At 38.4% G+C, this 12,502-nt stretch overlaps 1 protein-coding gene across 1 annotated transcript; it reads left to right on the forward strand.

Annotated features, from left to right (window-relative positions):
* Positions 1–4,575: 4,575 nt before the first annotated feature.
* LOC124153463 lies at positions 4,576–10,614 on the forward strand. The gene is made up of 3 exons (XM_046526628.1): positions 4,576–6,461; positions 6,817–6,963; positions 9,797–10,614. The coding sequence occupies exons 1-3, from the start codon at positions 4,983–4,985 to the stop codon at positions 10,007–10,009; spliced, it is 1,839 nt and encodes a 612-aa protein (XP_046382584.1). The 5' UTR covers positions 4,576–4,982; the 3' UTR covers positions 10,010–10,614.
* The last annotated feature ends 1,888 nt before the right edge of the window (positions 10,615–12,502 follow it).

The following is a 12,502-nucleotide window of genomic DNA, read 5'->3' on the forward strand; positions in this document are numbered from 1 at the left end:
TAGTGTGGTTGCTGTTAGTTTATCAGCCTTGCAGGGGTAAGATGGAAGATAGGACTTTCTAGTCCCAATAAAGACAAATTATTATTATTACTGTTTTTACACTCTATTTATTTTTCATAACTTTTTATTGTCCTGTTTCTTTACTATATTTTATCCAGCCTTACTTTCTTGTAATAGGCAATAAATTCACACAAAAGTATCATCTCTTGGCATCTTGTAAGAGCTGTATTAGTTGGAGTTTTCAACAAGTCCAGCTTGACTTATTTCAGAAAATTTGCTGGCTGGGTGTGCAAATCCAATGGTGTACCCAGGATCATAACTAGGGGGGGGAGGGGCAAGCCATGGTCTAGGGAGTGGCAATCCAAGTTGTGACATTAGTTTATGAGATTATTTCCTTGAAAAAAATGTTTAATATTAGTTACACATCTAATACTCATACATATAATTTTTCGTGGGTTTAAAGAAAATTTGTTGAATACTTTCATTTCAATTCAGTACTGATTTTGCTTAAAGACTTTGGCGAGTTTTGCTTCTGGGGGGGGGGGGGGGCAGCTCCCCCCACTCCCTGCCCCTCGCTGGTAAGTCCATGTACAAGTCAATGGACCCTTGTACCCTGTGTCTTCAGAAAGGCCAGGGCTTCAGGTATGTTGAAAGGAAAGAGGCTTTGGGGACTGCTCAGGGCTATAATGGATTTGGTGTCAGAGAATCTCATACTATCATTTGGGCAGCTAACACTTGTGAAAATTGAGATTTTATGTTCCTAGAATTAGGAAAGACTACACTGTGGAAGTTATAGTCCTAACATGTTTTCTATATTGCCATTTTATAGTGCATTGAATGTGGATTATGAATTAAAGAATGAAGTAGTGAAGAAAATTAAATCAGATGCATGAAAAATAGGTTGTCTAGTACTGCCGTGCAATCATTCTCGGTTATAGCCTAGGCTCCATTTGATTGAGCTCACTCCTCAATTCTCCTTTCAGGAAATCATTTTACCCTGGCATTTATCTTCTTACTGCTTCTTTTCACTGCCTATTCCATGCATTTCATTGAAAGATCCACCCCAAATGCAGCAATTACAGACCCATCTATCTCTGTCGATAGTTGGGGAGCAATAGTTGATCACCAGAAGAACTATGGTTGAGAAGTAGGATTGGAGTGCCTTAGTACTGGAGATATCCATGAACGGGTAGAGTAGTCCTAAGAGTGACATGGCTTTAGATTTGATCGCATGAATGTGTTCAGAGAACAGAAGTTTTTGGTCCATAATAATTCCAAGATCTTTCATGGATGACACACAATTAAGAGGCAAAGGAGTAAATTGCATAATGAAAAAGGATAGGAGTTTTCTTTGCAGATATTGTCATTGTGGTGCACTTTTTAAAGTTCAATTACAGCCTCCAGAGAATGCACCACTCTGTGGTCTTTTTTACGGCATCCTGTAGCATATTACAGTCTGCGAGATTATTTATCTTTTTAAATAGTTTGCAGTCATCAGAATAGAGTAATGTATTGACTTGGGAAGAACAGACAATGGGGGCAAGGTCATCAATAAATAGGTTGAAGCTGGTAAGGTCCAAGAACGCTACCTTGAGGCACTCCGGAAGTAACGTTAGACCAGGAAGATGAGATACCAGCGAGTATTACTCTTTGGGATCTGTCACGGAGGAAACTGGACAAGAGACTGAGGAAGTTGCCATGGCTATTAAAGCGGAAGGCGAGTTTATGCAGGAGAAGTTTATGGCTAAGGGTGTCGAAGGCTTTGGAAAAATCAAGAAAAATGGCGTCAAGTTGGGAGTTTTCGGCCATCGATTGTACGGCATGTTGCTGATATATGAATAGGTTTGTAAGACAATAGCAACCCGGAAGAAAGCCGTACTGATCAGGGGAGAGAAAGGGAAAAGTAAAGTAGTAAAGTCGGTTCAGGATGATCCTTTCACAGACCGAGGAAAGAACAGGAAGTATTGAGATGGGCCGATAATTAGAGACATCATTTATAGGGCCAGTTTTATGGATAGGAATAACATTTGCTATTTTCCATTATGAAGGAAATATGCCATAGTGGAAGCAGCGATTTAAAAGGAGGGCAATGGGAACTGAGAGAGTCTGAGCACAGTTGCGAACGAATACAGGACTGAGACCATCAGGGCCAGGTGAGCGGTAGAGGGGAATCTTAAATAGATATTTTGCAACTTCCTTGGGATCTGTCCGAATTTCTGAGAGGCAGTGGCTGTTGACAGGGGAGAGGGAAAAGTCGTCTGTAAGTGAGAAATTTGACGTTGGTGCTTGACTTCCGGTGAAATATTCGAGGAAGAAGTTTCGAGGGATAGTATGGCGTTTATTGAGAAAGGTCCAGAATTTTTTTGGATCTGAGGTTATGGAGGAAAACAGTTCAGAGATATTCTTCTTATAGTCACGACATATTAGGGATTTCGATAGGCGACGAAGGTCCGAGAACGCTTTGTAGGTGTTTTCACTGGGGTAGTCTCTATATAGATACCAAGCTCGATTTGTTTTCCCAAGGGTATGAATTTGTGTCGGGCTTGAACCACAAAGGGAATCTTTTAGTCCTTGGGGTCACAAAAGGAACAAAGTCTTTTATGGCACTGTCGATAACGGAGTAGAAGAAATCCACTGCTTCATCCGGAGACAATGAGCTGAGGATAGACCAAGGGATTAACTCGAGTGCGCGGTGAAGGTCGTTCCAGGAAACCTTCGACCAAGCAGGGAAGGGTTTGTGGGGTCTGGAGGGTGCCCCGCGGCGATTCCAAGAGCCTTGGAAACAAAACGTAGCGTCGAGGGACTCGTGGTCGGAGTCGAAAATGTTTCGGCCAGGGGTGATGGAGATGATGGGGATGGGGAGGAAATGAGGAAATCCAATGTTGCCAGGTTTCTGGTGGCATGAAGATTAAACGGCGATATTAAGCGGAGTGCATTAATGAAGTGATTAATGAAGTAATCATCATGGGAATTGAGCGGTGAGCCTGAGGTGGGGGAGTCCCAGCAAATAGACAAGTTAAAATCACCAATCAGAATCACGTTGCCGATGTTAACAGCCTTTAGCACAGAGTCAAAACACTTTACGTGTATCATAGTCTCTAAGGGAGGGAAGAAAGGGGGGTAATCCATCCCATGCTCCACCTGCACCCTATTGGAAATATTCAATCCTGTTCAATTGAAAAGTGACAAATTTCAATTGAATATATTGAAATTCAATTGAATGTGAGGAACTTCCATTGAATATTGGCTCATTCAATTGAAATTTCAATTGAATCGGCAGATTTTTTCCCATAGAATAGTAACTACAAAAAATATTTGGTATGCAAAATAAGCCACTACTATATAACATCAATGGACAGCAGCTAGACATCATATTGAAATCAAAGGACATCATAGTCTGGCTATATCTGTCTTTAAATTTCTCTCACGGACAACGACCTGGCTGATGATCATCAAATGCAGGAATCAGTGGCCTCAAAATTTTCCAGACAAGAATAGGCCCTCCAGGTCTAGTTTTTCTCATTCCAAAAATTTAAATAAGATAAAAATTAAAACAGGATAGGGCCCGTATAGTAGTGACCCTGATCTTAAGGCATGCACAGGTACACCAACCACATGCCTTATGCGGTGGATACGTAACCACTTGAAAGTGGTGGAATCCGAGAAGAATTCTTCAGATCCATCTGCATCAGTACTTCTCATCTTAGGGACAAATCAGATTTGTTTCAATACCATGAAAGTTGATTATCACAAAGTATAAGAACACATAAAATAAGAGTTAAATGGTCTGATTATTATCACCTGCATTATTTTCTCGGATGTTTGCTAATTAATACGCCATAGTTTTGTCAATGACATACGCACAGGCTCAGAGGCGCAGTTTGGAATTAAGGCTGGGGGGAGGGGGGGGGTAAGGTGCGACTAATACCAAGGTGTGTGGGGGTATATGAAATACCCACCAGGATAAGCGGTAGGTTCGAGATTAATAAATTGCGGAATTTTAAGATAAACGGTTCAAAATGGTGAGTTTTTCGGCTTTCTGAGGGATATTTAATTAATCCTTACACTATTCTATTAGTATTATCGATCCAATTAAAGTAAAATGGATTAAACTTCAAAATTACTCTGAGCCCTGGGGGGTGTTTTAACCCCCAAACCCCCCCCCCCCCCTCGCTGCGCCACTGCACAGGATCATGTGCGTAGAAAAGATTTAAGATCCATAGCAGCAAAATAATTTTGTACGACCCGGAGTTCGGTATGTTTGAAAATGTTTTCTATGTAACGTGTGTAGCATACGTTGAACCGATTGACGTAGTTAACATTAAAGTCGTTAGATGTCAGAAGCTTCGCTATACGCTACAGTTCGTTTCGGTGGATTCGTTTCCATAGTCCTTGAGAATTCCCGTCTGACGCAATGAGTAAAATTTCCTTTTGTTTGAAACAATTTAAATAGATATATTTGTAGCTTTAAAAATCTTTAAATTTAAAAAGAGAATTTTTAAATCCTTTTATTAGGTTTTAAATTTCAAAGGGTATTTTCGAAATGATCACGGTTCCACGGTTGACTGATATGACTCACGTCATTCTTTTCATTTACCTCTTGTGAAAATGGCTGCCTGGTTGTATTTGATGTTGTGTTGAGAATTTATTGTGTGCAATGGCGTGCTTCGTGTTTTTTGTGGATCATACCGTTCGTGGAAGGAGTTGTCGTGATCAGCCCCTCGCAGCAAATGACAATGGAAATCCTACATTGGAGGAATTAATTGATTTGACGGACGATCGTTCATCATGTTCCCTCGTCAGAAGGCCAGATAAGTTTGGGAGGGAAACTCTTGATTCTTCTTGTGGAAGACAACCTGCCGAAGAAATAATGTAATTTCTGTTGCTATTTACTCGGATATGGTTGTTTGGTGAAAAGTGATAAAGCATCTTGTGGCATTAAGTGTTATATTGGTTTAAATTGTCTATACTAAGTTTCCAATATGGACCTAGCTCTAGGATTTGCCCCGCCAGCACGGAGAAATTCGAAAATGGTGCTGCCATTACCTTCATTCAGAAGTAAATCATTCGACGAATCTGTGTCGATACATATTCCAATGGGAAGTGACCAGCCCAACATTTTTTCATCACCTGGTACTTGTCGCTTTACTCGATTCGCCATGGGTCCACAGTATGATTCACCCAACTGCAATTACTTGCAAAAGTCAGCACAGTTTGGGAGAAGTAGCTCAGGCTTGCAAAAAATAATAATGCCAAAAGAAACTTCATTAGGAATATCAATAAGTCGACAGACCATCGTTGGTGGGTTTGTTGGAAGTAAAACTTATGCTGGGCGTTCAATGTTCGGAGACTCGAGCCAGATATGGGATGCTATTATTTGTAAATTCGTGGAACTAATGAGTCTGGTAAAAGATAAGCCTGCTTCTCCAGAACCCAGAAATAAAATGCCATCAACAGCCTCTGAGAACTATGTATCAAGCAATGAGAGTCATGCGTGGAAAAACAAAGCTTCAAATGACAGCGTTGGTAGTTCCAAATGTGTTCCGTGTCCTAGTTCTAATGAGTGCGTTCCTCGGAATATTATTGTTAGCAACTCAACAGAAACTTCTAACAAAGTTTCAAATGACAATATCCCTTTAGTGTGCAAGGCTGTGGTACCTGAATGTGAAGGGCTTGCCCCTAATCCTAGCGCTGAAATATTTCCGCATCACAAGGGAACCTATAGTTCAGTGGTCGATGGGTCCTTCAAAAATGAATGTGCTAGTAGTGGCCCATGCACAATGGCTAAATCAAATGAGAAATGTCAGCTTCCTGAAGACTCTCTGTCTTGTGTGCAGCGCGTTCCGTTTCAATCCTATGCGGACGTTGCTAAAATAATTCCAAGCAAACCTATCCCTCCTCCTAATAAAATTGGATGTCAAATACCTCAGAATTCAAGAAGTATGTGGATTTGCATAGAGAAAAGGAAGAAGAAACCTCTAAATAGAAATTATTTGAATCGTCAGGAAAGGGATAACAGAAATATAGCAATGGGTGATTTCCTTACCTGTGGTGACACCAGGTGGAAAGGTGATTGGAAATCAAAGAGAGAAAAATTTCAAAGGAAGTGTCCCGAAGTTGCTTCGTCGAATGTCTATTCCAGTTCGAGCACTGAGACCTCAGAAGACAGCTGCGCGAAAAGTAGTTGCATCAAAGATTCTGAAACTGATTCAGATGTGGAGTGCAAGAGGGTTGCTGATGAACGTGAACCAACCCGTCCTGGGTGCTTGAAGAATGGGTTTAGGGGAAGACACCCGTCTGAGTGTTCGCTTGACAGTGAAGACAGCTTCGTGATCTTTGAGGACTGTCCAGATTCTGCCTTGGGTACCTCTCCATGTATATCCATCGATCATAATTCGTTGGAAGAGTGTGGTTCTGAAGACGATGACAGTTGCTCTTCCAGTGGCAGCAGCGATGATGAGGTATGTGATCTCTTCGGTAGTATTTGTTTAGTTTTTTAGTCATAATCATTTATAGGGACCCTATTCCGTGTAATAGTTCCCCTTCGCCGGCACTGTCTTAAATGTGACATTGGGGAATTATTATAAATTTTAGTGGGATCATTCTGATTCTTGAATCGCAATGATCCCACTAAAATTTAGATTTTTGAAAGACCATCTTAGCTGAAATTTTATTTATTTCTTGTGTAGTTGTTGCCATAGAATGGTGACTGTAGGTACTGACCTACGTTTTAGTAATTAATGGAGATAAACGACAAACCTGTGCCTACTGTGATCTGTGGGTAAAATTAATGCATATTTACCTTTTTCTGTGCAGGATGACGATGATATGGAGAATGGAGAACAGGTGGTAAAATTTGACGGCGCATCGTCCAATTCTAGGGCGAAAGCAGACTGTATTTGGATGAGAGAATGCTGTGCTCAAAGTGTACCTGAGATATCCAAAGGAGTGAAAAGAAAAGCGGTGAGCAATAGTAACCTTACAAATGTTAATCACTTGGATGCTTTGTCTAAAATTATTGCATTTTAAAAATTCAATGTTTAATCCTTCCATATTTTTCACTTACACGTTTTTAACTTACGGATTGGTTCAAAATGGGTATTCCAGCCAATTGAGTTATAATGAGTGGGGGTTCTATGATGTATGTATCGTTAATACTAATTTTCTTATGATGATGTTGAGGTTGCTTAGCTAAGTGCACGAAATTTTTCTGTTCAGAGATTAATACTTTCTTGTTTCTGTCATCATTGACATTTGTTATTTCAGTGGATTCATAAATATTTCATTGAATATGTATATGGATTCATATCTGAGCACTTTCCTTTGTTTGTTTCTGAATACTCCCATTTTGCCAATTTTAGCCCAGGTTGAAAAAGGAGATTGTAATGCTGTATTGAGTATTTTATGGTCTGTGTACAGTTGGGGACGGGATAAATGATGGAAAGAAGGATGATGAAAGTGAGGGGATCGGGTTGGTGTGGTGTGGTGGCTAGAGTGTTGGCTTCCCACCGGGTGGGCTCGGGTTCAAATCCTGGCAGTGGCAGAGAATTTTCAGAGACTGACCGATCCCTGCTTGAGTGTTGTGTGGAGGATATTTCAAGCTCAACACTCCGTCCTTCGGATGGGACGTTAAGCCATGGTCTAATTGGCGCCTTTCATTAAGAGCAGGCTAATGCCGACGCCGGGTTTCTCTCCACCCTTCTTTCCATACCCTACCCTCATGGCGCAAATGACCTCGGCTGTCGGTCGCCTCCTCCGAATACCATACCATACTATATATACCATGAAAATGACTATGTGGTCGGATAGTAAAATGGTTGCACATCACTGTCTTCTTCTTGATCCCTAGAAATCTGTCAATGAATAACTCTTAAAGGGATAGGGAAAGAGATATTTTTTCTTATTCTTTAGTTTCATCAGTCTGTAAGTAACTCGTGAAACAATTTTTATTAGTTTACTTTTAGGAACTTACCCATATTAAATAATTGCACACTTTTCTCTCTTATTTAATTATTTAAAATTGCTGTTTATCTTTTTTTCATTTTCTTAGAAATCAGTTCATGTATCAAATTACATTCTGTTCGGTGACATCATAGCAAAATTAGCAGTGCCAGAGCACACTTTCATTAGAAGTGAAATATTACTGTTTTTTATTAAGAGTAATTATTTATATTTTATTGGCAAAATTTTGTTTTGGTTGCGAATGTATAAATTAGAAATTTTATGGCAATGAAATTGATAAAAGCGTTATTCGTCTACTATCTTTTGTTAACCAGTACTGGGACGGCATTCCAGCACCATGACACCTCCGATTCAGTTCTCAGATGAATTAATATATGCGCTATCTGTAGTATTTAAGTTATTAGGTCAGTGAGTATTTTAAAGTGTTGTCTCGTGACTTTTTTGTTTTTTAAGAAATAAATTCTACCAAGATGAACAATGATGATAATGGGCATTTTCAATGTCATCACTGAGGAAATGAGGTATCATCTATAGGAAATAAGATTTATTTTTATAATCTTTCAGGAATGTTTTACATTAATATGCAGATTATTAAAAGACACGATATTTCCTTGATTGAGAAAGGTTAATTTTCCTGTTGATAAAGTAGCTTCCCTAGATTAGAGGACCAAAGACATATTTTGAGTGAAGTATAAATTGACTGTGCCCTTGGCTTGTGGATTGCCATTTCTTTAGTGGATTATACTTTCAATTACATATTATTGAAAGTCATATGGTTATGGTTAAAATATTTTTCATGCTTAAATGGTGACATAATTCTAGGTGTAACATTTCTGGCTATGATGCACTACCTTTTCCCATTCCACTCCCCCCTCCTGGACATCCCAATTTTGCACCCGAAAAATAATCCCCATGACGCTAACCCACGCCGCCTTCCCTAAGTACGTTCCCTTTCCTCTCCCCCCCCCCTCCTACGCGAAGTGCAACAATGTAGCGCTCTACAGACATCTCCTCTCCACCCCTTACCCCTCCCCACCCCTTCCACTCTTTGCCCCCCCTTTTTGGTATATAACCCACAGCAACGCTACTTGCACTGCTAGTCCTATGAATATGATACAGTGTATCGAAACTAGTCAGGAAAATAAAGTTCCAAATTGTAGAAACAGCAAAGTTTTTCATTCACAAATCAGTAGGATTTCTGGCTATAATTATTTAGGCACTCATGCCACAAGGGTGTTAATAGGATAGTAACAAAATAGTCATTGGAAAGTTGATGCTGTCAGAGGTCTTCATCATTGATTCCTTTTCTTCATTTTAATTTTACCTCCCTATGGCATGCATTAAGTGACAAAAAAAAACTAGCTAGCAGAATGACCTTTTAGAAATAGTCGAACTGTGGGATGATATTATGACTCCAAGTAAGTTTAATAAAATTCATTGGTTGGTGATATTAGGTATGTTGATGTTTAGATGGAAACAATGGTTTATTACAAAAGTGATTGCCAGGTAATCAAGAGACTCACTTTTACCTTTGAGTGATCCGTTATATAAAGTGCATTATATAAAAATTGAATAATATTCTAATCCATATAAAAGTTCTGAGTAGCGTGGCTTGATTACATTTTCTGTATTTGTATTATCTCATAAATTATTCTTTGAAGTGCTGGAGTTATCTACGGGTATAGCTATAGTGCAAGAATCTAATTTGTAAAATGTATAGAGACTCTTTGCTTGGGTGTACAGAAGGGAACAAATAGATCATCTTCAATTCTTGCAATTGCAGTGTTTGTGTAAAGTATTTGTATTACATTCTTCCATTTATTTTTCTCAATAGGTCCACTTTGCTGAGGGATCTAATTTGGTGGTTGTGAGACCTATGGTTGCCTGGGATTTTGCATACCGAGAGTCACGTCGAGGACCATGGGAGGTACATGCCCGAGATAGAGCCAGATTTCAATGCAGAATTGCATCTTTGGCACCAATACTGAATGCAATTCTTGATCCTGTTCACAGACAGAGAGTGGAGTCGCGTCTGCATGATCTTTAAAATGATATACCTCATTTCAAACCTGGGTGCTTGAGGAAAAATGCTATTTTCATTACCATTGACAGTTTTATTTTCATTTTAAATTTGTTCTTTTGCTGCATCAAAAAGCCTCTGCCTAAACTTTTAGCCCAAGATAAAATTGCTTATGTTAAAGTTAGGAGGAAGAATTTGGCCCCCTGTAAGAGTTATGGGTTGAGTTTGGAGAAGTGTGAATGGTATATATTTGGTTGAATTAAAGTCAGACGTGATTGTTTATTCTTTGTAATTCTTAGAAAGAAGTGTATATCAGGTTTTGTGTTTTAATTCTTCAGGGTCAATGCATTTTACAAACTTTCAATGAGTATGAAAAGTAGCTTATTTCACCTATCATCACCTAGTGCTTAATTTAATGCTGTTTGGGCTGTGAGCTGGGCAATTTTGATTCATTGGTGATGTTTTCAAAGCAATGCACCAGGTACTACCTGTGATATTTCACGAGATATTATATGTATTTATGCAAAATAACTTTATATTTTATGGTTACCAGAAATGAATTATCTGTAAAAAAAATTATTATGTATTCGGTAGGAACTATGCAAGTAAACATTTTAAGTACATAATATTAACAATGTTGTTTGTTTCTTTGCCTGCTGTCATTAAATCTCTTCATTGGAGAGTAGAAATGGTATGCCTTTTTAACATATTTGCTGCTAACCTTGACACATTGTTACCCAAAAATAGATCTCACGTTATTTTCATTTAGAAAGATGTCACGAAACGTAGTAAATGTTAGCTCATCGCTTTGGTGATAGAATTGGAAAGAAGCAAAAGCATTTTATCTTGTATCAATTTTCTCAATACATATTATACAATAAAACTTATGCCTGGTAGCTGAAATAAAATATTACATATTTCAAGAAATCCTTTCTTGTACTTGGCTGCAGCAATTAGAAGATGAAAATTTTTGGGTGAAATCACTGGAAAATATTTTATTAGAGCCCGATGGAAGTGGGAGTTTGAGGAGTACATACATACAGGCTTCTAAATCTGTGAAGTACCGTGCAAGCCACCACCAGGTTGCTCGACTTAGGAAAGGAGTGAGGTGGCAGCTACCTCCTCATCTTCCTGATAGTGTTTGCTGCACGATAGCTTCACATTTATAGGGACTAATGTCAGAGTTCAGAATTACTGAGCATTCATCTAAGCTAGTATCTCTGATTTTAAACTATTTAATTTGATTTTACATGCAAAAATACAACAAAATTAAGCATACTGTCATTAATTTGAATATGTATGAAACTATTATCTTTAGTCATCTTTTTCTCTCTTCATGGTGAGTGGTAACACTATGTCACTCTTAAGCCAATTCAAATGGTCTAGGTTAATTTGACTAAGAAGAGTTATCAATTCAGATAGTGTGCAGCCTGCTTAAACTTTGAAATAAAATCCATGACTTACTGCCACTTTTCACCTCTCTTTTATAGTAAGTAACTTTTCTAGCAGGAAAGTCTTTTCCGGCTTCATAATTATTTAGATCTCGAATCCTTTTAGTAAATGTGTTGAGTATAATATTGAGAGAACTTTCATTTGTTTTCTTTGTTATTACATAATATTTCGTAGCCACAATTGATCTACATACTTGGGTCATCTTTTGGGGATCTTCCGATTTCTGTAATTTCAGTATTTCTTTTGTTTTTATTGTAATTTTCTTTCTTTTGTAGAAATTGCTGTTGTTTCTCGTAAATAGCTGATTTAGGTCTTTCAGTTCAGTGACATTGAATTTTCAGATTTTAGTTAGGTACCTTTGATTTCAACTCTTGTAGTGGTGTCACTGCTTGGAATTTTCCCATATCTTCATTGATTTTTATGGTCCATCTGATTGCAATCTTACTGTTCCTTAGTATTTTATATGTTTTCCATCTATTCTGGTTGGTGGTTAAGTAATTAGCTGCCCAAAGATCAAGATTCATTCTGTTTTATTTGTGCTCTTTGTCTTATTCTAGTATCACTTCCTGTTTATATAATGGAATAATTTTTTTCTATTACTGTACATGGATATAGGTATTAATGCATTGCTTTCAAAAATGTCTGTTCCTCATCTGCTTAAAATAGGGATGATTTTGCGAGGCAGTGGCTTAAAAGGCATGCTATTCTCCACTTTGCATTCAACTGTATTACTAATGCTAACTGGTTGTTCAGTTGGCTCTCATATGTGTAATGAAAATAATAATGGATGGAATGTGTGCATCCATTAACAATAATTCAGAGATCTAAGTTAGAATCCCAGTGCAATCAGATTGTTTTTCATACAAAATTCCTTCCCCTTGTATGTGAAGTCATATGGTTAAGTAATTACGGAGACTTCTGCGGTGATTAAATTGATGATTGGTTTTCGGTTTAATTCCGCATTGACACATTTTTGGTTGATGACAGTTTTGGGCACGTTCCAGCTCCCTTCTTCGGGTTAAAATGGATTTTGGAGCCAAAGAGGGGAGCGGGAACGTGCCTGAAACT

This window comes from Ischnura elegans, chromosome 2 (genome assembly GCF_921293095.1).
Source record: "Ischnura elegans chromosome 2, ioIscEleg1.1, whole genome shotgun sequence".
Classification (NCBI taxonomy): domain Eukaryota; kingdom Metazoa; phylum Arthropoda; class Insecta; order Odonata; family Coenagrionidae; genus Ischnura; species Ischnura elegans.

Excerpts from the sequence above, each read along its gene's own strand:
- LOC124153463 (XM_046526628.1), top strand. The coding sequence starts at position 4,983 with ATGGACCTAGCTCTAGGATTTGCCCCGCCAGCACGGAGAAATTCGAAA. Across the intron at positions 6,462-6,816 it reads GTGGCAGCAGCGATGATGAG|GATGACGATGATATGGAGAA; the intron begins GTATGTGATCTC and ends TTTTCTGTGCAG. Across the intron at positions 6,964-9,796 it reads AAGGAGTGAAAAGAAAAGCG|GTCCACTTTGCTGAGGGATC; the intron begins GTGAGCAATAGT and ends TTTTCTCAATAG.